This window comes from Microchirus variegatus (assembly GCF_963457635.1).
Source record: "Microchirus variegatus genome assembly, chromosome: 1".
NCBI classification, from domain to species: Eukaryota; Metazoa; Chordata; class Actinopteri; order Pleuronectiformes; family Soleidae; genus Microchirus; species Microchirus variegatus.
The window spans coordinates 6,054,312-6,078,194 of NC_139802.1; the positions used below are offsets into that span (position 1 = coordinate 6,054,312).

The window sequence follows — 23,883 nt, forward strand, 5'->3', positions numbered from 1 at the left end:
CCATTTTTATTACGTCTCAGCAACATTTTCTCACTGTAGACTGATTTATCCTCCACATGAGGGTCACGGGATCTCAGCAACTTAATAAAAGTCATTAAATGTTGTTAATTATTTAGTCCGTTAAAACGTTTAGATGGGTGGTTGTTTTTTGTTGTTGTTGTTTTTTTAAATACCAGATACTAGATTTAAAAAATATATAATTTCTTAAAAGCTTCACCATTTTTTTTTTAAATTTCACACCAATTACTTTTTGATTGAATCTTACAATGTTTTTATTATTATTATTATTATTTTTATTAATAATAATAATAATAATAATAATAATAATAATAATAATAATAATAATAAATCTTCTTTGACACAAGACAAGTCTTATTCTGACACAACTCAATTCTTAAAGACAGTTGTTGGTTGTTTGTTTGTTTGTTTACAATAACTGAGAAAATATAGTTTTAACTCACATGTTTTGACTGCAAGGTATTTTTTTCAAATCACATGTTGTGTACATATCTATATATATTTTTATTAATTGCACTGCAAAAATCAAACTTGATCTTTTTTGACAACACACACACCCATTTGACACCCAGTGTGAACTAAAACTTTAAATTTGTCTTTGATATTCACACAATTGATTTTATTAAACACAAGCGTGTCAGATTTCTTTTTCTCTCCTTCACTTGATGTAGTTATTATTAGTTATTTAGTTCTACGATTATTTGCATTTCATTTCATTCTCATTTTACCAATAACTTCTTGTTTTTGCTGGATCTTGAAAAAAAAAAAAAACTCCTTTAGGGTCAAGAGGTCATTATTTGTGTCCTAATTTTCAAATTTGTCACGCTGTGATATTCGCGGCTGACGTCTTGTCTACGTCGCGTTGTTGTTGGAGTCTCTCTGTGGTCCTACATGGGTGATAAAGACGTTGAGAAAAAAAGGAAATCTTCTTGTCCAGAGGCTGAAGAGAGGAGGAGGAGGGAGAGGAGGACATGGTGGTGGTGGTGGTGGTGGGCTGAGGTTGTTGACTGACGCTTGTTTGAGAGGGTTGTCGCCCGTTCTTGGCAGGAACGACTTCAACAACACTAAAGTAGAAAAAAAAGTGCAGCCTTTCACGACATCCATCCCCTCAGCCTGCCCTCAGGTCTGCAGAGGTCAGGGAGGGAGAGATCCTGCCAATAACCAAGAGTGAGGTGTCAAACCCTCCCACCATTGTCAGCGGGACCACATCAGAGCGACTGCGTCCCTCCTCACCCTCCTACTCCACTTCCCTTATTCACTCTTCTGAGGTTTCTATTTGACTGGGGGTCTACAGGTCGGTTTTATCACCCGCTTCACCGCCCCCCCCTCCCTCCCTCCCCACCCCTCTGAATTGTCCCCCTGGAGGTGTTTATGGGCAGGCCGACAGGATGTTCGGCCCACCAGGAGATCAAAGTGTCTTCAAGTAAATGTGCCATTGCTCGCTGTGACCTTTTCAACTGTAGCACAGCTAACATCACAGGCGCATGCGAGGCTGGGATTACATTAGTGGATGGAGCTGGATGAGCTGCGTCGTGGCGGCAGATCGGTTTCCTTCCTGCTGCAGTTCACGCACGCAAGATTTAACGCTCGTTTTCTCAATAAGAGGGGATCATCTCATCGTGAGCAGAAAAGAGCAGTCAAAGAATTCATAATTGTGCACCCTCCCTCCGAAAAAATGCATTATTATTTCTACATGAAACCACAAAGTTGTGTGCGCTTTTGATTTTGTTGAGTTAGTTTGTGTTTGTCTGCATATGGAATCTCAAGATTTATGTTTATTTAGCTCTATAGTAATTGAGCTTGTCTGTTTCTGTTTTAGTCAGCAAATGTGTGTTGTATTTTTGGTTTTAATTAGACGTTACAAGAACAAAACCCAGCACATATAAATAGACAGTCAGATAGTCACGACTCCAAATTAAGACAATGCTAATTGATTTTTTTTTTTTTTTTTTTAAATGGAAGGTGTATTTTCAAATTATTTCAAGGACAACACAAACGCCAAATCATAGTGGATAAAGAGAAGTGGGTCAAATCCAGGGCAGCTCTGACCTTCTCTTCAGGGCTTTACACGGGATCACACTTGAACACTGAGTAATAACAAAATACCTCATCACAAAAAAAAGGCAGGATTTAAGTAGATTTCTTTCCATAGAAGACTGTGACTGTAAATCACCGAAAATTAAATAAAAGACACATGTGAGTTACTGCATAGTTAAGGGAAATATTACATTCATAACATTTAAAGCAAAAAAAATAAAAATAAAGAGTGCAGTGTTATAGAATTATTATCAGTATACACAATACAAAAATGGATTACATTAAATGTGTAATTGAACAGCCATATATGCAAACCCTCTGACCATTGCACTCTGATTAGACTATGATTTTGAACTGTTTGTTGTCAAGACAGCATTTGATTTATAGGTAAACAACATTTCAAAAATAGTTTCTTTCCTTTCTTGATTACACACAAGGTTATTCCGAGTATCACTTACAAAAAAAACAAAAAAAAGACTTATTTGCGTGTGTGTGTGTGTGTGCACCATGTTATGGTATCGCGTTCTCTCCGATAGTTTCCTTTTGTCTCGCTCCTGTCATGACACTGCATAACAACTGCTTTGTTCCGACCGCAGTAAAAAAAAAAAAAAAGAAGCAGGCAGGAAGTGAATTCCTCTGAAGCTCCCTCACAGGCTCTCACGTGTTGTGCAGTCATCGTGTCTTCAGACGTTTGCGGCGCCTCCCCGACACAAACAAGCATGTGTGTCCAAACCAGCAGTTTCTCGAGTTCATTAACATCTCATCCACATCTGGGTCACAGTAGAGCAGGGCCGGTGTGTTTAAATCAGAACAACAACAAAAAAAACAATCTTGACGATCTATATGATAAAGATTGTTGGAGATCAGTGTTTGCACATAGTTCTAAAAAGGCACTTTCAGATCAAACGAAAAGAATTCACAGACCTTCACTCTGCCGTGTGACAGGCAGCAGAACACGTTTCATTGCTTTCTCTTATGAAAGAAACATATTTCACATACTTGACGATTAAAGCACTTATTGCTTTAATTGTAACAGTTGTTAGGAGCCAAGGGAATGCAGAATTGCACACCGTGCATCTGTGGCGCACTTCTGGTGTAAAAGGCTTTGACGTCAACCGCCGAATATGACAACACAACACATCGGTGCACCAGTGATCAGTGTGTGCCCTCCCCCCCCCCACCCATACCCCCCCTACAGCAATCCCTCTTGTGGGATACACTAGTACTGCGATGTGTGTGGAACACGCAGTAGGCTTTTCAAGTTTCGAGTTGAAGAAGGTGCTCTTGCCAAACAATGGATTTGGGACATTCAGCAGCACAGAGATCACAGCTGTTTTCTCTGACAGTAAATGAGCGAAGAACATGGAGCCAGAGGAGTTCACAGCATTGCTTTTTTCCCGAAACGTGGATCAGAGTGAGTCATTTGCGTGACTCAGCGTATATAGTCTGACAACTGTTCGCAACCACAAACTCAAGAGAGCCTGTGTGCCGTCCATAAAACAAGGCCTCTATTTGGAATGACGCTGATTAAAAACAGTAAACTGTAAAAAGAAAAAAAAAAAAAAAGCAATAAAATATCAAATCCTTTTTTTTTTTAAAAGTGCTCAGTGTATAAGTTGCTCTCTCAGAGAGATCAGTGGCTGGAGTTTCTCAACTCGTAAAGGACGCGTGGCCTCGTTGAGTGCGGCGAGCATCTCAGCTGCGTGGCTATCAGCAGCCTCCACATCCGTCAGAGTCTCAATTCCCAGAATAGTCAGTGGGGATGTACTCGGTTTCACCTGACGACACCTGAGAGATGCGGCGAGTGGAGCCCCACAGGCGACGGGAGAATTGTCCTGAGCGAACCTGAGACGAGCGGGGAGGAGGCATGTTAATCTTCACTTCAGGGCCAAAAACAGAGAGGTTACACCAAAGACGCTCGATTATCATCTGAAAAAAAGCTGCTTTTCAACTCGTGCTTAGCATATGATTAGCTCCCCTTCTCACACACACACACACACACACACACACACACACACACACACACACACACACACACACACACACACACACACAAAGTCCTGGGTTTTCTCACCTCCTCTGGCTTCCCTGCCCCCACCACAATCAGCTTCCCATCCTCAAGACCCACGAGGATGTGGCTGCACTCTTTGGTCACAGACACACTCCGCACAGGAATCTTCAATGCCAGAGGTGAGACCGGAGCATTGAGACTGTCAAACAAAGCAGAGGAAGAGTTGAAGGAGACATATTATACCCTATTTCTACAAGTTAAACAAGTTCCCTGGTGTCTTAATGAACATGTCTGCGACATGCTTTGGTCAAAATAAGCACCACAGCAGTTCAATCACTCTGCCAAAACAGCCCTGTTCAGAACGCTCGGTTTTGAGTGCCTGTCTCTTTAAATGCAAAGGAGACACAGGAAACTACAGCGTCACTGAGGCTCCGGCAGCTAACAGCAGTTAGCATTTGGAAAAGCCAGCATTTGCAGTCATATATAAGATATTTCCACTGGACACGTAAACCCTCTGAGGCTGGAAGTTTGTGTAGAACTCTGTGCTGCACTGTGCAGCCAAGAATAGAACACTTTGCAGACTTCCGTTCCTCTGGATACTGTTGCCCTCGCCTGCACTCTCACGGTTTTTTTGGGACAAAGCGGAGCTCCACGAGACAACAATTCCAGGAATGTCTCATTGTGTCGTAGCAATGAGTGCGGAAGTCAACAGCGCGTGTTTTATCTCCTGCACTTAGACTGAGGAGGACCACAAAAACATGGTGTGAGTCATTTTCATCACACTTTGCATACTCAAAGGGCCTCCAGAGTCCCAAATATAAGGATTTAAATGATTAAAAAGTTGATTTTCCTTTAAACTTTGATACATTTCAGACTTTTCAGATTGTCATCGCTGTAACTTCCTGCCTTTCCTCACCTGTACAAATCCAGTATGTGGAGGCTGCCCTGCATGGTGCCCAGGATGACGTATTCATTCACCAGGTGGAGAGCAGTCACCTGCTCCCCTGTGGTGAAGGACGACAGAAGACATCCATTCACAGTGTAAACATGAACGGAGTACTGGCCCTGCAGGAATGAGGAGAATTAAGATACAAGCGTGTGCAGGGCAGGCTGAGCATGCGTGTGTGTTTTGTATGTACAGTGGTTTTCATTCACCTTTCTGTTACAGCGCTCCTCCAGCGAGGTCTGAACCACAATGTGACCTTCCATGCCGACCTGGAGCGCAGAGATCTCAGCAGGGACGCAGCTATTAACGGGAGGTCGCAGCGTTCGCAGGAACTGGCCTTGCCTGACTGAGTGCACTATTACAGTACCGTCCTGACGCACAGAGAACAGAGAGAGTGAGAGTCGGGTTTAAGATCCAAGCCAAGACGACAAAACTGTTGAAACAGGGTTTGGTTTTTATTGTTTTTGCTTTCCACTTAAATCGAAGCCACATGAAAGCGTCAGATTGCATGTTATCTGGATCTTCCATCTGAGAGTCAACCAGAACTGTGGTTTTAGCCTTTGCATCATGCTTTCCAGGTACAAACGACTGCAGTAGAGGGCAGAGGTTTAGTCTCGGCAAAGGCAGATAAACAGATTATATTTATACAGTATCGGTTCTATTTTTTTCTTTTGAGCCCAACAGAGCAAAATACATTTAAAGTGAAATTACAACTGTGCCTATTTCCAATACATAATGACACTGTGGTTATCATGGGATCCGTGGTGTAAGTGTATTATGTACCGTACTGTATATTGCACATTGTTAGACTACTGTCCGAAAAACTCATTCTACTCTCTTCACAGTGTGTTTTCAGTAGTTTAAACAGAATATATGTAAAATGTATACAACAGTGACCTTTATCGTTTAAAATGGCCACTGCAGTCCGATGATAGAAAACGTCGTAGAGCGGAGTTGTCAAAGTTTCTGGAACACGGAAACATGGAGCGTCACTTATTACTCCATGTTCCTCCACATACTACATAACTGTCGTATTTTTACAAATACTGGACATTATTTTATGAATGTTTCATGTGTCACAAACAGACAGAGATCAAAAGTGTGCCAATATTAATTACATATACATTAATTCAATATCCACTGACAAACTGTAAGGGAGAGAAGGAGCTACCCCTTGATTCAAGCCTTCCCTTTTGCTTCCCTGTCCGGGAAAAAACGATCCACACCACTTCCTGTCCGCTTTCATGTGCTCTGTAGATATATTTTCTCCTCTAGTCCAGACATTTTTCAGAGGGGTAGTGACGGTTTTTGGGTTTGGTCATGTTTATCATTTCGGACCCATATCAGTAGCAGGGATCATGTGTGTTGAAGGGCTACACTCTTAGATATAAAAGTTATAAGTACAACCATATAAGGTTCTTCAACTCATAGGAGAACCCTTGTTGGTTCCAGGTAGAACCAACCCTTAGTGTTACCAAGAACCCTTTTAAAACCCTTTATTCCAGAAAAAGGGGTTTTAAAGGGTTCTCTGGATCAAAATGGTTCTTAGTGAAACCATTATTGTCACCAAGAACCCTTGGAAAACCCTTTCTTCGTGAGGTAACCCTGTGATTCCCACTGAGATACAGATTAGACCTGTATTCACTCCAGAGATTAAAAAAAGGATGAAAAAAAAAAGACTGACCTTTGACCCTGAGACAGCCATGTCCAGTTCAGTGCTGATGGCCACACAGGTGACCTCCTGGTCATGTCCACAGAGAACCTGCACCGGCCGAGGAGACAGGCCACTGGAGAAGCCACCCTGCAGCACATATAAGGAGACTTTATGATTTATCGTGCACATGGGTAACAAGCGAGTGAGCGACAGGTAAACATGAAGACGTTCACCTGCTGTAGGACCTGCCACACGATACAGGATGTGTCTCTTGAGCCAGAGATGAGGTAGATGCCGCAGAGATCCAGAGCCAAGCAAGTGATGACATCTTTGCGGAGCACACCGAAATACAAATGAATCAATTCGACGTGATAACTTGAACATGCACGAGTCGAACGTACGAAAAACGAGCACTAACCAATGTGCCGGCAGATCCTGCCCACCAACTTGCCCTTGGCCAGTTGAGTGACACGTAGACTGCTGTCCCAGTGTCCTCCACTAAACAGCAGACGTCCGTCATTAGACACCACCAGCACCTGAGCGCTGATCTCCACGCCGGAAGAGAAAGGTCCGGTCAAGAAACGCTGCGTTCTGCGCCAAACAAAGCAAAGTTAGAGGTTGACACTGTGCTGCTGTGGCCTAAATGTGGAGATTTATACTCCTTTCTTAAAACTTTCCTGAAAAGCCCAACGTTCACATGCTTCGTACCCTGGTTTTATTATCTGTTTATGTGACTCGGTATAACATAAGAGCCATTAAGGCAGATTTCAATGAGTGAAACAGGCTTTGAAGCCTCAGAGACAAGAGAGGATGTTATGCTTCAAATCAACTGTCAGGAAAATTTCATGCATGCTTTGAAAATGCTGAAAAACATAATGGGTGGATTTTTAAATGTCATAAATAAACAGAAATAGGTCCTGTCTAAGTCATGACATTTACTTTAGAGATATTTTAATGAAGAAATAACAGATTCTCTGAGGACACTGACTTGGGATTCGTCATGGTGGGATCCTTAGTGAAGGTGAAATAGTTGGCGATGTTCTTGTCGTATGGCAACCAGCTGTGTGTCCCTATCATCCCGTTTGAACTCACAGTCACCTGGAGAGAAATAATGACATGATATGAAATTTAAATGTCTCCTGTCCGTGATAATAAACATGTTTACTTTTTTTTAAATTTGCTCCATCTGAAAGTGTTCATACCAGTATGTCTGAGCCCTGGATGATGAAGGAGCGATTCTGGTTCTTTGGCACCACTGCCTGCACCAGGGGAAGCCCGTCGCTAACCACCTGAGGCACACACAAACACAAAAGCACACGTTAAACAACGCAACATGAGGAATCCATTCAGAAAAACAACGAGATACAAGAGGCTTATTGTCTTATGTACGGCAGATAAACGCAGCAGTGTAGACCATGCAATGAAATGATTGCTTTTGCCAATCTACACAAAATAAATGCTGCTATTTAGATAAAAATAAAGTAGATCTATTATACCCTATTTCTACAACTTAACCTAGTTCCCTGGTGTCCTAATGAACATGTCTGTGACATGCTTTGGTCAAAATACCATAAGGATGAAGCACCACAGCAGTTCAATCACCCTGCCAAAACAGCCCTGTTCAGAACGCTCTGTTTTGAGTGCCTGTCTCTTTAAATGCAAATGAGACACAGGATTTGCATTTAAAGAGACAGGCACTACAGCGTCACTGAGGCTGCGGCAGCTAACAGCAGTTAGCATTTGGAAAAGCCATAATTTGCCATCATATATAACATGTATCCACTAGACACGTAAATCCTCTGAGGCTTGAAGTTTGTGTAGAACTCTGTGCTGCCCTGTGGAGCCAAGAATAGAACACTTTGCAGACTTCCGTTCCTCCGGATACTGTTGCCCTCGCCTGCACTCTCGCGTTTTTTTCCGGGGCAAAGCGGAGCTCCACGAGACAACAATTCCAGGAATTTAGCGCATTGTGATGTCCCAATGAGTGTGGAAGTCAACATTGCGTGTTTTATCTCCTGTACTTAAGCTGAGGAGGACCACAAAAACATGAGTGAGTCATCTTTTTTCACCCAAATATAAGGATTTGAATGATTAAAAAGTCTCCAAAAGTTTGAAAAGACAAACACAGTTTTAAACCCTGTGAAAAGTAGCTCACTTTTTTTCAGTCTAAAAGCAATTTGCTGCTAAAAGCAAGTTGTGGCTTTACCTCGACAAATGGCCGAAGTTTGTTGATCTCCTCGAAGATGTTTGGTGGCAGAGTGTCCAGACGGACCTGCCGCCTGGCTGCGTTCTCCGCTGACATGCGAGTAGGATGAGGCTCCTATAGGCAGAGAAAGGAACATCATATCAAACCGCTGCAAAAAACAGAGAACCGAACTTGAAAAGTAGTAGAGATTGCTACCTTAAGAAGCTGACACGGAGTCTGTCCAAAGTTGCTGATGATGCCTTCAAGGGCCTTGCGCTCATTCTCATTGGCGATTGCATCCAGATCGACTGCACCTGTACCAGGGACATAAACACAAGTCAGAATGAGTTTCTGTTGGACACAGAAAGAGTGACTAGATGTTATTTTGCTTTACTTACAACAGAAAGATACTCACCCTCGTAAGTGCAGTAGTAGAAGACATTGAGTGCGTTCACTGCCTCTTCGCCTCTCTGCTTGTAACCAAAGATCAAGTCAATCCACTCATGGAGGTGATTTGACACATACTCGCTTTCCTGGAGTCAAACAAACAGGACACTGTCATTTTAAAGAGTTGCACGATAGTCGGTCGGTGTAGGTTTTCAGGCTGTGGCTGTTCGTGCACACTCACCAGGGCTTTTCTGTGTTTCCTGATGAAATCCTCTCTTGACGACGCCCAGCAAGGCAGCAGAACGTCCGCCACCGCGTCCTGCGATATCTGCAAATGTCCCAGGTCGAACCCTACAGGAAACGAGTTTCCTTACGTCAATGCGACACAATAACCGCTATGCATTTGAAGTGTGAACAAATCAAACGGGCGTAGGGCCTCACCGTTCATGTTCTGCAGGAATTCCGGGAAATAGAAGAATTCTGGGATGAGCTCTTTGACGTCAGCAGGGCTCTCCATGCGAGCTTGCCAAGCGGCTGCCACCGAGTGAAACTGCCTGTCTGCGCAGTCGAACCTGAACGACGACAAGATAAACCAGTCTGAGACCAGATATGAGCGGGAAGTGATATGAAGTTATCACACAGCACTCCCAACTACCCACCTGCCACTCTGCAGCTGGATGTGCAGGGTGGTGAACGGCTCCATGCGGATCATGTAGTGCATGACTCCTGCCGCATTTGAGTAGTGTGTGCCATAGTGGAATTTATCAATAGTGCCTGTTGAATCCTCAAAGCTCTCATACCTGGTGAAACACAGAGAGACATTCTGACGTTGTACAGAATAGAAAGTATACACATACACTACCGTTCAAAAGTTTGGGGTCACTTAGAAATGTCTGTATTTTTGAAGGAAAAGCACTTATTTACATTAAATGAATCAGAAATACACTGTATACATTGTTAATGTGGTAAACAACTATTCTATCTGCAAACGTCAGTTTTTTAATGGAATATGTACATAGGTGTATAGAGGCCCATTTCCAGTGTTCTAATGGTACATTGTGTTTGCTAATCGCGTTAGAAGGCTATTGGATGATTAGAAAACCCTTGTGCAATGATGTTAGCACAGCTGAAAACAGTTTTGCTGGTTCTTTGACAAAATTATTATTTTGAATAAAAATCATTATTTCTAATCTTGTCAATGTCTTGACTATATTTTCTATTCATTTTGCAACTCCTTTGTTGATTTAAGTGAGAGTTTTAATGAAAAAAAAAACAAAAAAAATCTATAGGTGACCCCAAACTTGAACGGTAGTGTATATATACATAGTAGTTGTTATAAAAGGGCTTACTTTTCCCTGACATTCTGTGCATGCCGTGAGTTGACCACACCTATGGGTTTGGACAAGTCTCTGAAAACAGACGGGTCGTCCAGGTCCAGAATAGGAGACGTGTAGTCGCACAGAATCCAGGGGAACTGAAGACAAACGACAAAACAACAAGTGAAGTGAAACGTGAGAGGCCTTACTCCTTTACGCTCACAGTGCATCGTATATTTTGCAATAAAGGGATTAAAGATATGAAAAGTGAACTCGGGGGGGTGAGCATTTACCACAGGGTACTGGGACAGGTCGTTGTAGGTGCGTCCAGCGATGGTGTTCAGTTGCATCAGATACTCAAAATTGGAGATTTCTCTGCAAACCCATTTCTGTTCAACACAACAATATATGGGTGATTAAACACAGCCTGTAGATCTAATAACACGTTATTAATGTTTCTTAAAATTATATTTAATGTGATTAAATTAGGGCTGTCGAAAATTAACGCGTTAACGCAGGATGATGATTTTTGTGGAATTAACGCGTTCATTTCTTTCTTTCTCACTTTCATTTACGCTACGGGTAGACGTGCAGTTTATGAACAGGCAATGCGGCGGGCAACTGCATGGGGCCCCGAGCCGATAGGGGGCCTCCCGACACTCGGAGCCTGAATTCATCAGTGAGCAGCCGCATCCCCGTCCCCCTTAAACAACAATGACATCTCAGTCTAAAACCTCCCTAACGGAGCCCCACGTCACCTCACGCTAACATGTGTGAAGTTATCGTTCTGCAAGTTGTAAACGAAGCTGAAGGAAAGAAGAGGAGTTGTCAATCAGGTCGTTAGAAGAGGAAGAAAAACAAAAGAATGAAGAAAAAAGAAAGAAAGACACACAGTTGTAAGTGGCGCTGCTGGCGCAGATAGTGATATAATTATAACATTAACAGTCATTGTCTAACTAACGGGGACACAGACTTGAACAGCTGCTAACATTAGCGTCAGAATGCTAGCTAACGCTAATGCTAACTAGTAGAAGCAGTGCTTCTCCTGCTGTGGGTTAAGTACTCCCAAGAAAACTATTTAACTTATATACTTTATATTTTGTTAATAATGTGAGTTATTTACAGTGCAATGTATAGTTTTTTTTTAAAAGTTATTTAGAGTATTTTATTTTTTCTATTTATTTATATTGTCTTATAATGTGGGTTCTTTACAATGTAATGTTTATTTTTTACTAAGTTATTTACAGTATTTTATTGTTCTTTACATTTATATTTTCACATACTTCTGATCGCTCCGTTACTACAACAATATACAGAGAACATTTTATTTTTTTTGGCATATTTACGAATGGTAATATATCAGATTAATCCACAGCTACCCTCTGATTAATCTGATTAAAATTTTTTTTTCATCTTTTGACAGCCCTAGATTAAATACAACAATCACAATTATCAAGTTGTAATCCATGTTTATGTACTTTTCACTTGTGTGTTTCATCTTTGTCCATTTTTGCGGATGCCCCAGTCTACGCGTGTGTTTCCTGCATTAGTACATCCCTAAGGTTTTGTGTAGTAGTGTGCTTATTTATACATCTTTGAATCCTAATTACTGTATGTATACAGAGGCTCTGTATTTGTTCTGACTGGTGTTTTCCCTTTGTTTTTCATGTGCAGTCTGTCATCTGACATGAAACAGAGATTCCCTCCCAAAAGCGTATGTGGTCTGGTCCCAATTTCTTCAACACAATACAGTGAGTGTTCATGTGTGACATCACTGGATACATAAACACACACACCTGTGTAAGCCCAGATGCCTTCAGTAGCTCTTGAGGGGAGCGGGAGCCGAAGTAAAACAAGTTCGGGGGCCGCAGCCCCAGGATCCGAGAATATACTTTGTTCCGTACCTGAAAGGACAAACGTTAAGTTAACCTTCACCTTTTATTTACTACAATTAAAAAGCAAAAACAGTTCCATTGGTGTCACCTTCTTTCTGAAGTTGATAAAGTAGTGAGCCTGATCGATGAAGAACAGCTCCAGTGCAGAGCGCCGCAGGTTGTAGCGCCTCAGATGGACTTCTCTGAGCTGAGACAGAGGCCTCTTGAAATCAAACCCAATTCCTGAAAGCAGCGATGTTATTCATTTTTATTGAAGCCTTTGAAGGTGAACGGTGGAGAAAAAAAAAAAAAGAAAAAAGGGCCTGCACACTAATCCTTAACAGCATACCCTCCTCTGTCTCTTCTTTCTCGCTGTTGCCGTCGTAGAAGTAAAGATGGTGTGTGGTAACCTCCAGACGACCGGGAACGACCGCCACGATGGTGATGAGTTCACAGTCTTCAGACAGAACCAGTTTTTCTTTCTGGCTCTCGTCTTCTCCCTCCCCCCTGCAGGCACAAGATAAGGTAAACCTTTACATTCTCGGCTCTGCCCAAGCAGACAACACAAATATTTTAAAGCCTGGTCTATGCTGAGTTTTCATTTGTGTTGATGCTCCCCGGGCACAAATTATTTAGCAATGGAATACTTACTTATGATCCAAAAAGACCAGGTCCTCTTCTCCCAACTGATCGTCCTCCATGTCACTCACTTTCGCTTCCTTTGCGACAGCCAGTGGGAGAGGTTCAGAGCTACGAGGACTATCAGCTCCTGAGAAGTCACATAAGAACACAATTTATAATCCGAGCGTTCGGAGAAAGAAGAAGATAAGTTTACGAGCACGAGCTCTATGTGAAGTACCCATGTTGTCTCTCAGGGCGCTGGCCTCACAGTGAGGGTCGTGGTTGTAGTCGGGCACAAGTTTCAGACGCATTTTTGAATACGTCTCTGCGTTGGACAGTTTCCATTTCACCTCTGGTTGAACTCTGTGAGAAAAATAGCAAAGGAAAACAACTACAACTGGGAAGGAAGTGACAGTGAAAGAGCAGCGTGGATAAAAGTTTTTTTTTTGACATCTCTTTGGTAGAACTTTAGATAAAAAAACATATCTCAGAAAACTATTGAATTGGATATGATAATAATACCTGTGGGCCCATGCTCCTCTCTCACTGGTCAGAAGCCTGCGGAGAGTTTTCCAGTGCTGCCACACCACCCCCTGCTGGTTAGAGCTCTGCTTCTGACAGCTGTGGTACCTGTTGTTCTCACTCCTGACTCGCTTTAGGTAGGGGTCTACGATCACTTCCTGGTTTTTAGTTAAAAAAAAAAAAAAAAATCAATAAAAAATCCACAATCATATTATCAAAATGTCATGTTTGCATGCATGAAGTCCTGAAAAGTCTGGTGACCTGAAACTTTGATTTGCTGTCAGATCTGTCTTTGTCCCGCTTAAAGGCCGTGCTCATCAGGTCATCGAAGGTGGAGTTCCAGAAATTGGACATGATGTCATGGCTCCTCCCAAAAGTGTCCAGCTTGTACTGCTCCATGGTCGGTAGAACCTAGAGTAAGATTTATCAGTCAGTGTGAGGAACGCTCGGCAGATACACAGTCACACACTTTACCAGTGACAGGAAACAGGCGAGACACGTTTGTCATCGCTGTGTCAAACACTCAAGTAATAAACGACAAGAAACGCACAAATTATAATAAATAAAAGCTTATTAACCTAACATCACAACTTATCTAGGAGTTTACTTGTTAATTGCAACAAAATATATTTTCTTTTCTGCACTGTTTGTTTCCTTTCCACGCAAACTGCTGAAAACAGGGAGCTGTATAAATACAAAAACACCCTTGTGTAAATAAATACAGAAGGTAAACAGCTAGAGTGCAGATATATACATACTTCTACACGCATGTGAAAAATACAGCCTGGTCCTTTGCAGTCAAAGCAGCCAAAGTTATGCCACACTAACTCACATATCGCAACATCCGTGCATGAAAGTAACCTAAACAAAAACCGATTTATGCACATGCACTGTCTCGCAGAGCAAAGATAAATCTGTGCTCCGTCAGCGGTGAGTGCGTCTGTTTGGCGTCAGTGCGTAAAATACTATCTCAGCTTCTATTTTGAGCATAAACTGATCTCTGCTCAGCGAGGAAGCGTTTGGAAGACAGTGTTTTTCTTCCTTTCTAAACCTGTGATAGCACTTTCTTTAAACTTTGCATTAGATCATTCAGACACCCACTGGAATGTAAGGAGCAGGAAAAGTGCAGAGCCAACACTATCTGAGAGTGGGATGGTTGTTTACATCTACTTAGTCATAACAAAAAAAGGGGCTCTTTAGACTCCTCCCCCGATAAAAAGATAAATGAAATAAACCTTTAAATGCATAACCAGCATACTGACCTGCTGCTGATAAAACTCCTGCCACTCCAGTGTCAGACTGTAAACCTTCAAGTCCTGGGCAAAGGTGGGGCTGCCGTTGGTGACGGGGAGGTTAGGCAGCAGACGCTGGAGGATGATGGGGTCGGCGTGCTGATCGAGCAGAGTTCGTACGATGGGCACCAGCTGGGAAAAAATCTCCGGTTGTCCACAGATGGTGTTGTCTATTATGCCTCCCGGCCACAGGGGGGCGCCCAGCTGCCCCAGAAGAAAGCACACCTCCTCCCAGCTGAGACACAGCACAGTCTGGAGGAGGCTGTGGAGCTTTACCAAGGCCATCACACACACCTGTAGAGGACCAACAAATAAACAGTATACTCAAAGTTCGATTTCATTAAAATGCACAAACAAAAGCACAAAAAATCCTGTAAAATGATGTGTTCGAAGAAAAAGCTCATATGGGGAAAGTTATTCCTCTGTGTGGGTAAGGCCTAAGTCTGGTCTGATAGTTTTGCCTGTTTTCAGAGTCAGGATTAAGGATGCCTATATAGAAGTACCTATATATTAGCAACCATAAGTAGTAGTAGAAAAAGTACTTAGTTACTTCTTCCACTACAGCTAAATTAGTATTTCTTTCATTTCTATCTCAGAGTGTTTTTGTATATTCCGATGAACTCAAGTGCTTCCAGGCTTGTTTTATTTCCAAGACACAGCTAAGATGTTGGCATTCAGTCAAGTTAATTTATTTCAGACCTGACATTTTGAAAAAAAACAAATGACTTCAGGCAGAGTTGTACCACTTTGGAGATGAACACACTCAACAAGCAGCAACCTGGAGTTAGCGGCTGCAGTAGCAGCAGCAGCGGCAGCAGCAGCAGTGGTAGCACTCATACGTCTGAGAGGAGCTGCCCTTTCATACAGAACACTCCCCAAGAGGAATGACTGCAATGTCTTTGAAAAGAAACCCATAGAAGGCTTGGTATTTCTTGTTATGGCTTTATCTTGAGTGAACTTATCAAGTTAAATGAATTCTGCAGCCTAAGTTCATTCTTGGGTCGTAAAAAGCTGTGAACTGTGAGATATTTATAGCTTTATGGTCGGTTGGTCCTGCACAGAACAAGGCGAAGGTGCAACTGACCTGCGCGTTCTGCTGTTGGATATATGCAGTGATGATTCTCAGGCCGATTTGGGCCATTTCCTTCAGCTCGGTGTTGCCGGGGCTGCCCGGGGTGCTGTGCCAGGCCTGCAACCTGTCCAGCAGGTTCACCACCCCCTCAAATATCTGTAATACAACAACGGCTGTCATCAAAGGAATCAACAAAAAAGGCAAGACCTGTTCCCCACACCTTCTAGCATCTACAACAACCTAAAGACAGTTAGTACATTAAAGTCAGTAGAGCTTAACCTGTGTTTTAAAAAGGTGATTCAGATGTTACCTACACCCAAACGTGACTCTCCGCCCAGCATGAACAAAACAAAACTTCCACTGAAGTTAAACATCCACGCCCTCTGACTGTCCTGCACTGAATAGTTGAATGGTGTGTGTGCCAGAGGCTAGACTGATTTGAAATTTATCAGTAGTAAAAAATAACTATGCAGCTCTTTTACAGTCTCGTGTGTTTGGTTAAGAGGACCAGTTGTGGTTTTATGGGTTATAATCGCTCGCTTTGTGCCCAAGCTAAACTCTTTGTAGTTCCTATTTAAACTCATAATGACTTCATCCATCCCAAAAGGGTCTGTGAACAAACAAATAAATAAACAAAAGTCATCCACATACAAATCTAAAATGTATGAAACACAAGAACAAATTCCTTATTCTACATAACCTTATTCTACCTCTATTACGACAGGAATTAAGATTTCTCCTACATAAGGTGTTATGCTTAAAGGTGCCATATGTAAGAATGTGGCCAAAAACGGTTACTACATTCAAATTCAAAATACCGGCGTCTTTTAGGTTTCGTTTTCTGACATAACTGGCAACCCGCGGTTGCTCGCCAGCTGAGACTCTACTGACTGCAATGATTGGTAGACGGCAGTAGGTGGCGCCACATGCCAAAACAAACATGATTTGCAGTCTGCAAAATATTTTTTTAATGCAAATATTTTGGCTGTACTGTTGTTGTTGGTGAGTTCAGTTTGTTATATGAACATTATTCCTCAGCCTCTGTGACATATTAGGAGGATTTGATGGCCAGTTGCTTCAGATTTATTACATAATGCACCTTTAATATTTGCTAATAAAGGGCTAGTTTGCGACTTTTATGCATGTTAGTAAGCACTTGGTTAATGGTGAATATGTGTTCCCTAATCTAAAGTGTTAAACAAATATAAAAAATAAGCGTCACATTACAACATGAAAAGAAAGGCAGTTAAATTAACACTTTCTTGCATGTGATTTAAAAAGTGCTTTTATTTTGAATCTTCTTGATATTATGTCAGTTTATAAGTATCCCTGGTGTCATTGTCAATCAACCTTTGCCAAGATGAAGTTTTTTAATGGCAAATCAAAGTGTCAGTGGTTTTAGGGCATTGGTTCTCAAAGTGTGGCCCGGCGGCCAATGGCGGCCCGCAGAAGCATTTCTGGCGGCCCGCAATGAATTACAGTTGATAGTTTTAATCCAGGAGCTGCTAAGCTTGTTAAATGTTTATTTGGACATTACTGGATACAGACCAATACATGTAAGCTGTACAACTGCAATCTGGTCATTAAAATTATTACAAATGGGATTTCTTTCTGTTTTTTTGTTCCTTTGGCGGCCCTCAGTCCAACATTGGGTTCCTAAATTGGCCCTCAGGTATCAAAACTTTGAGAACCCCTGTTTTAGGGAGTACAGGGGGATGTGAGGTGTGGCGTTCTGAGTGCGGGCTACCTTTTCACTCCACAGCGTGTGGTTTCCTGTCCCCTCTGCAAACAGGAAGTCCTGCAGCAGCCTGAGTAGTCGAACCAGACTGGGACAGAAAGGCAGAGACACTCCCTGTGCGTCTCTCAAGTCTGACAGAGACGACTCCAGCATCATCTCCAATAGACTGAGACATGACACAAGTGAGGTGATACAATTAAAGGTGTGGTTCACTTTTTGTTTTTACCAGTGAAACAGCAGATCGGTGGAGCTTGACACGTCTTTGTTTTCAAATCACTTGTCACTCACCTGCGTTTGATGTCGTCAGGTGGCCGCACCAGCTGGCAGGACGAGCCCAGTTTGGTGAGAACAGAAAACACTTGTCCTCTCTCTCTCCACACCGCATCCTCCGCTCCCTCCGCTCCGCTGCCGCTCCACAGCACAGAGAAGACGATGTTAGTGAGGAGGTTGCACAGCTCTTCTTCGGGCGTCTGCTGTAACATAAATCACGACTCAGTCCCCCAAAACTCACGTTCACACCGACTGCAAATAACTGTGACTTCCAGAGCAGAACATGAGCCAAACCTGTGGGTTGGACGTGTTGGAGATCGTGTCTGCAGTAGGAGGGTCTGTCCCGTAGCTTGTGTCATCCAGCACGTTGGACAAACTCGAGCTCTTCCTGGGTCTGAGAGGCGGAAATGGTTTGCTGTGCTCCAGCGGGGATGGCGTGTTACCCGGAGTGTGTGCGCCTGTCTCTCCCATGCCGATGAGCTCTAAATCTAAGGGTGAAGTACCAAAGGGGGCGAGGGGGTGGTACTCCCTGCCCTCTTCGTTGGTGGAAGACGAGTTGATATCGACTGCGTTGGAGATGGACGACGACTGGCTGCCGTGGTCCATTGAATCAAACGACTTAAACTGGAGGGAGCCAGTGAAGTTTTTCAGTGGGCCCCCACTTCCACTGGGAGGCGATTGTGAAAAATCAGAGAATCCCTCAGAGAAGTCCCGCTGGCCACCTTCATCTTCCTCGTCCTCCTCCTCCTCCTCTTCCTCCATGTCCTGCGAGTTGCGGTAAGTCAGGAACATGTCCGTGTGGGAATCCTGAGACTGGTCTCTGTGCAGATGTGGCCGATCGAAGGAGCTGCTCGACGCGGAGGCAATGCTGGCCGTGCAAGACTCGTAGGACTCCTTCACGTAGAGTTTGGTGAGAACGTCCTGCCAGCCCGGCTGCTTGGCGAGCTGCTTCACGTAATCCTCGTTGGAGTAGATCAGATGAAAGAGCTGGGGTCGTATCAGAGAAAGAACAGAGATGGAGCTTGTTTTCATTACCAGGATAATAAACGTGTTTGTCTTGAAGCAGATGTTGAATTACAAGGGCAGACTGACCTTACGACAGACGTCCAGGCGTACGGTGAGCTCAGCTCGATGGGACAGACATACGACAGCCAAGAGGTCTCTGAAGTTGGGGCTGGCATCTGTGGGGCAGCAGCAAATCTGATTTTAATTTCAAATTGCAATATTTAAACCAGGCTTCTGCTATTGATTATGGAATATTTCTCAAAATTCTCTTGTGAAATGAGAACAATACTGATGTGAAGAGTGTTTCTAAATGTTGTCTCTCGTCAGCTTGAAAGGCCACAACAATCATAGTTTTAAAGGGTTCTCTGGATCAAAATGGTTCTTACTGGAACCATTAGAGTTACCAAGAAACATTGAAAAACCCTTTCTCTGGGAAAGAGGTAGAACCTCAGCCCTTGTAGAAGGACCCTTTTGGAACCCTTATTTCTAATAGTGTACAGATAATTATTTCCAGGAACAGGTATTTACAGACTCTATGACAGTGGTCAGCAATTGGTGGCCTGTGGGCAAAAACTGTTCCACCAGCATCAGTGTCTGGCCAGGCAGATGATTTAGCAAATCTGATCTTAAATTATTTGCTTATTTTCACAAAAAAATAAAATAATGATTCACATCATGTTCAGAGCTTTTATTCTGAAAGAAAATATGAACTTGTTCAAATAGATTCTGTTGCTGGAATTGACAGTGAACCTAAACTACATTGGTTTGAAAATACAACACTGCTGTTGTCATGGAAACAGCCAGGTTTGGGGAGTAGATGTCTGTAAAATAACTCAACGCTCAAAGAAGAGGCAGTCATTTTTAAAATGAGATATTATGCACAATAAATATTAACATCTAACATGCATTTTTCATGCATTTGTCTTCATAATAAGCTGCTGCTGATTAAAGACAGCGTCCACATTATTGTTAGTTTAAGGCAGCGAATGTTGGTTTTTCTTTCTGAATGAAGATGTTTTAAGGCACTTTGCCTGATGAAGATACCAAAAATTTGGCCCTTGACCACATTTACTTGCTGATCCCTGCCCTATCATATAACTCTGAAGGTCATTAAACATACACTAGTCACAATGGTGGACCTCAGTTATAAATGACTAGAGTAGCTGACTGGACCAAAGCATAGAGACTGTCTCATCTCATTATTACCTGTAGCAAGGACCTGCTCGTACAGACAGCGCACAGTGATGGTGGTGACAGGGCAATCGTCCAGGAAACAAACCAGGCCAAAGTAGCCGAAATCCTTCAGCTTAATGCGCTGCTTGTTTCGCTCGGACACTCGCTCGCTCTTCAGCATTTTGTACAAAACCTGCAATCACCAAAAGAAAATTGTGAGTTGATTTTTTTCCTGTTTCGACAACATATTACGGGTGAGTTGTAGACAAATATCCGTCACGTGATAAGCTTTTTTTCTCCTCACCCTAAACACCCTCTCTCTGGCCTCGTCTCCATAGCTTGGAGTGAGCAGCAAACAGTAGAGCTGCTCCACGCCCCTCTCCAGCAGCACGGCCTGCACCTGCTCACGAGGAGGGCTGCTCCGCAAGAGGTCATAGAGCACATCCATCGCCCTCACCACCTGATTGGTGTGAGGAATGAATCATCTGGTCAGAGGCAGGCATAGAAGGAGGATCATAACGAATGTGCTTTGTGGAAGAAGTAAGTAACAACCTGCTGCTCGTCGCCGACACTCAGAATGTACGCAAGGACACTGTGAAGCTCCTCTGGGGTGGGAGATTTGAGAAAGTCTTTCAGCATGTTGAACAGAGACGTCTGAACTGTTTGCTTCTCATCAGACATAGAGTTGCCGTCTTTCTCCACACTGCAGCCAGAGACAGAAAACAAATCATATCATATACCAGGGCAGGAAATGAGCAGGGGGGGACAAAATGACCTTGAAAATAATCATCTGTACCACACTCAACTCCCACTCTTTACTCCTACACGCAGTTACAGCATTGTTTATCAGAGCAGCAAGGTCGAGCCATCCCTGAGAGATTGTTACACTTCATCTTAAGTGGTATTAAAAATGTTTATTAAATGTTAATTAAATGTCTATAATTTGATTTTGGGAACCCTGATAGTAGTAGAAACAAAGTATTCGGATCATCTGAAAATTCAGATTTATACAAACATGATTCACTGGATAAAATAATCTAAAACAAATATAAATCCTTAGGAATACAAGTCCTCTATATACACTACATCAGTGTTTCCCAACCCTGGTCCTCAGGGAATGTGGCCATGCCATGTTTTAGATGTTGCCCCGCTCCAAAAAAAAAACACCTGATTCAGATGAAACATTAATTTTTGAGTTTTCTTTTTTTAACAAAAGTTGAAACATTACATTTTTGAAAAAAATTAAAAAATAAAATTTATTTTTTCATCTTTTTTTATTTTCGTTTTTTAAAGACAAAAGTTGAAACATTCGATTTTTGGGGGAAAAAATTTACAAAAGTTAAAGTATAATTTTTTGGGAAAAAAAACACCAAAGTTGAAATATAAAATAAAATTTAAAAAATTTACAAAAGTTGAAAGAGCTAACGATTTATTTGAATCAGGTGTTTTTAGAGCAGGGCAACATGTAAAACATGGCAGGGCAGTGTTCCCTGAGGACCAGGGTTGGGAAAACACTGCACTACATGTCTCTATTTCAAACCATAATGAGAAGTGAGAGGTTCACCTGTAGAATGTCCGAATAGTATCCAGAATGTACTGGACCCCGTACTTCCTCTTCATACTCTGCTTGCCTTTCTTTATCACAGCCGACAGATACTGCAAATGCGCTGAGAAAAGAAAAGAACACTTTAGTCCGCTCACTTCAGACTGACATTTAGAAAATGTCACACCAATAAGTGCACTTGTACTGAAGAAGTACAATCATTTACAAAACAGGGCACTATTCACTTCTTGAAACATAAACGTGTTCCATTTCTGCTTTAGCCTCCTCTTACTCATTTCAGTCTCGGCTTGTGCATGTGCATATAAACACTCAAACACAGCCTTTCGACAGACATGAAAAGGTTTGCAGGTGCGTGAGTTTTACGACACGAGGGCTGCTTTTTTTGGGCCTCACCCAGACAAACGGCGAAATGGCTTTTAGTCCAGATGCGGAAATCAAAGAGCAGGTGATGATAGAGCTGCTGTAGAAGTGGACTGTTGCCCTCGTTGAAGACCTGCTCCAGCAGCAGCTGACAGGCTATCAAAACATCCATGTCCATCATGCAGCCTGGAACCTGCAGGAGAGTAAACACAAAGAGGAGCGACGTGACGGTTTCTATAATTTAAGTATGTTTTATGGATTTATCTGTGTGAAGTGTAGGTGCAGTGACTATTTTTAGTCACACTGAGTGGATGATGTGGTGTGTATTGGTGTATAGTTCAGCTAGTATCTGACTAATAAACCACGAAACTAACTTTCAAACTATCTTTTCAAATGATTGATTAAAGGTGCCATATGTAAGAATGTGGCCAAAAACGGTTACTACATTCAAATTCAAAATACCGAGGTCTTTTAGGTTTCGTTTTCTGACGTAACTGGCAACCCGTGGTTGCTCGGCAGTTGAGACTCTACTGACTGCAATGATTGGTAGACGGCGGTAGGTGGCGCCACATGCCAAAACATGATTTTAAAACATAAACATGATTTGCAGTCTGCAAAATATATTTTTTTTAATGCAAATATTTTGTCTGTACTGTTGTTGTTGGTGAGTTCAGTTTGTTATATGAACATTATTCCTGAGTCTCTGTGACATATTAGGAGGATTTTATGGTCAGTTGCTTTTGATTTATTACATAATGCACCTTTAACTATTTAAATAATTTAAAACAAAGCAATACCTCATTATAAACCTCCTTGTTTCAATGAAGCTCAGTGTTTCCAAGTAGATGTTTATCAACTGAAAAGGTTTTCCACAGCTGCTTGTAAAAAGTATGATTTTAAAGGCCTCTGCTGGGACTGTGGGAAACTAAAAGTCTAGATGATTAATCACTAATGAGACAAACTACAGCAAACTAATTAGTGTGAAGAATAAAAGCACGATGCAGGTCTTGGATACACTATTTACCATAACTACTGTATGTGTGTTTTTGTCTTCCATGCGATAAGCAGGACTCTGCTTCCTCACAGCACTCTAACGTCATATATTTCAACATTTCCTGTCAGACAAGCAGCAGGTCTGCGCTGCACCAGTGCAACACCTAATTGACTGCAACCATGAAAGGTTAACAATATCTGCATCTTATGAAACAGTTTGAAGTGAAATATATACTCATCAACCACTTTATTAGATACGCGAGACAGTAGTGACTTTTGCCTTTCTGTCATTTAGAATCAGCCTGGTCATTCTCCTCTGATCCCTGGCATTAAAAAAGTGCCTTTTTTTGCCCAGAGAACTGGGTATTTTCTGTCTTTTGGACTATTCTCTGTAAATTAGAGATAAATTAGACTCAGCCCATCTGGTACCACCAACCACACTCAATCCAATGTTACCTAAATCTAAATGCTCTGTTTGAAGTCCAGCAGGTCGCCTTGACCGTTTCTCCATGCCTAAATTCATGGAGTTGATGCTGTGTGACTGACTGATGCAGAGTTGCATGAACAACCAGTTGAACAGGTGCACCTTAAGAGGTGCCTGGTGGCTTAATGTTATAATGAAAAGAAAGAAATAGTCTCCGACTAACTCACGTTTAGATGTCTTTTATACATGATATCCTTTATTCTCATTGACAGAGAGAGAATAAATTACCCCCCCCCCCCACCCCCATCCACACACACACAGAATGGGATACTAGCATAGTGAAAGAACCAGTGCCGTTTCAGCCACACCATACCCATTCATTACACTGCAATTACACAGCAGCAACAATAGAAAAAGGTTA

At 42.3% G+C, this 23,883-nt stretch overlaps 1 protein-coding gene across 1 annotated transcript in view; it reads right to left on the reverse strand.

The window, feature by feature from the left end:
* Positions 1–3,792: 3,792 nt before the first annotated feature.
* Positions 3,793–23,883, reverse strand: part of nbeal2 (neurobeachin-like 2) — a gene marked incomplete at both ends in the record, with an annotated part of 40,632 nt that continues 20,541 nt past the window's right edge. Inside the window, 35 exons of the mRNA XM_083895298.1 lie at positions 3,793–3,900; positions 4,130–4,265; positions 4,983–5,131; positions 5,222–5,383; positions 6,697–6,813; positions 6,900–6,994; positions 7,085–7,257; positions 7,655–7,764; positions 7,869–7,955; positions 8,873–8,986; positions 9,068–9,165; positions 9,267–9,384; positions 9,480–9,589; positions 9,680–9,810; positions 9,898–10,038; positions 10,588–10,712; positions 10,848–10,943; positions 12,351–12,458; positions 12,538–12,671; positions 12,778–12,935; positions 13,080–13,197; positions 13,288–13,412; positions 13,572–13,729; positions 13,833–13,982; positions 14,834–15,157; positions 15,948–16,091; positions 17,683–17,839; positions 17,962–18,146; positions 18,238–18,930; positions 19,036–19,124; positions 20,155–20,314; positions 20,426–20,581; positions 20,674–20,824; positions 21,686–21,788; positions 22,079–22,238. Coding sequence (XP_083751424.1) covers positions 3,793–3,900; positions 4,130–4,265; positions 4,983–5,131; positions 5,222–5,383; positions 6,697–6,813; positions 6,900–6,994; positions 7,085–7,257; positions 7,655–7,764; positions 7,869–7,955; positions 8,873–8,986; positions 9,068–9,165; positions 9,267–9,384; positions 9,480–9,589; positions 9,680–9,810; positions 9,898–10,038; positions 10,588–10,712; positions 10,848–10,943; positions 12,351–12,458; positions 12,538–12,671; positions 12,778–12,935; positions 13,080–13,197; positions 13,288–13,412; positions 13,572–13,729; positions 13,833–13,982; positions 14,834–15,157; positions 15,948–16,091; positions 17,683–17,839; positions 17,962–18,146; positions 18,238–18,930; positions 19,036–19,124; positions 20,155–20,314; positions 20,426–20,581; positions 20,674–20,824; positions 21,686–21,788; positions 22,079–22,238 — 5,343 coding nt within the window. The remainder of the gene's footprint in view (positions 3,901–4,129; positions 4,266–4,982; positions 5,132–5,221; positions 5,384–6,696; positions 6,814–6,899; positions 6,995–7,084; positions 7,258–7,654; positions 7,765–7,868; positions 7,956–8,872; positions 8,987–9,067; positions 9,166–9,266; positions 9,385–9,479; positions 9,590–9,679; positions 9,811–9,897; positions 10,039–10,587; positions 10,713–10,847; positions 10,944–12,350; positions 12,459–12,537; positions 12,672–12,777; positions 12,936–13,079; positions 13,198–13,287; positions 13,413–13,571; positions 13,730–13,832; positions 13,983–14,833; positions 15,158–15,947; positions 16,092–17,682; positions 17,840–17,961; positions 18,147–18,237; positions 18,931–19,035; positions 19,125–20,154; positions 20,315–20,425; positions 20,582–20,673; positions 20,825–21,685; positions 21,789–22,078; positions 22,239–23,883) is intronic.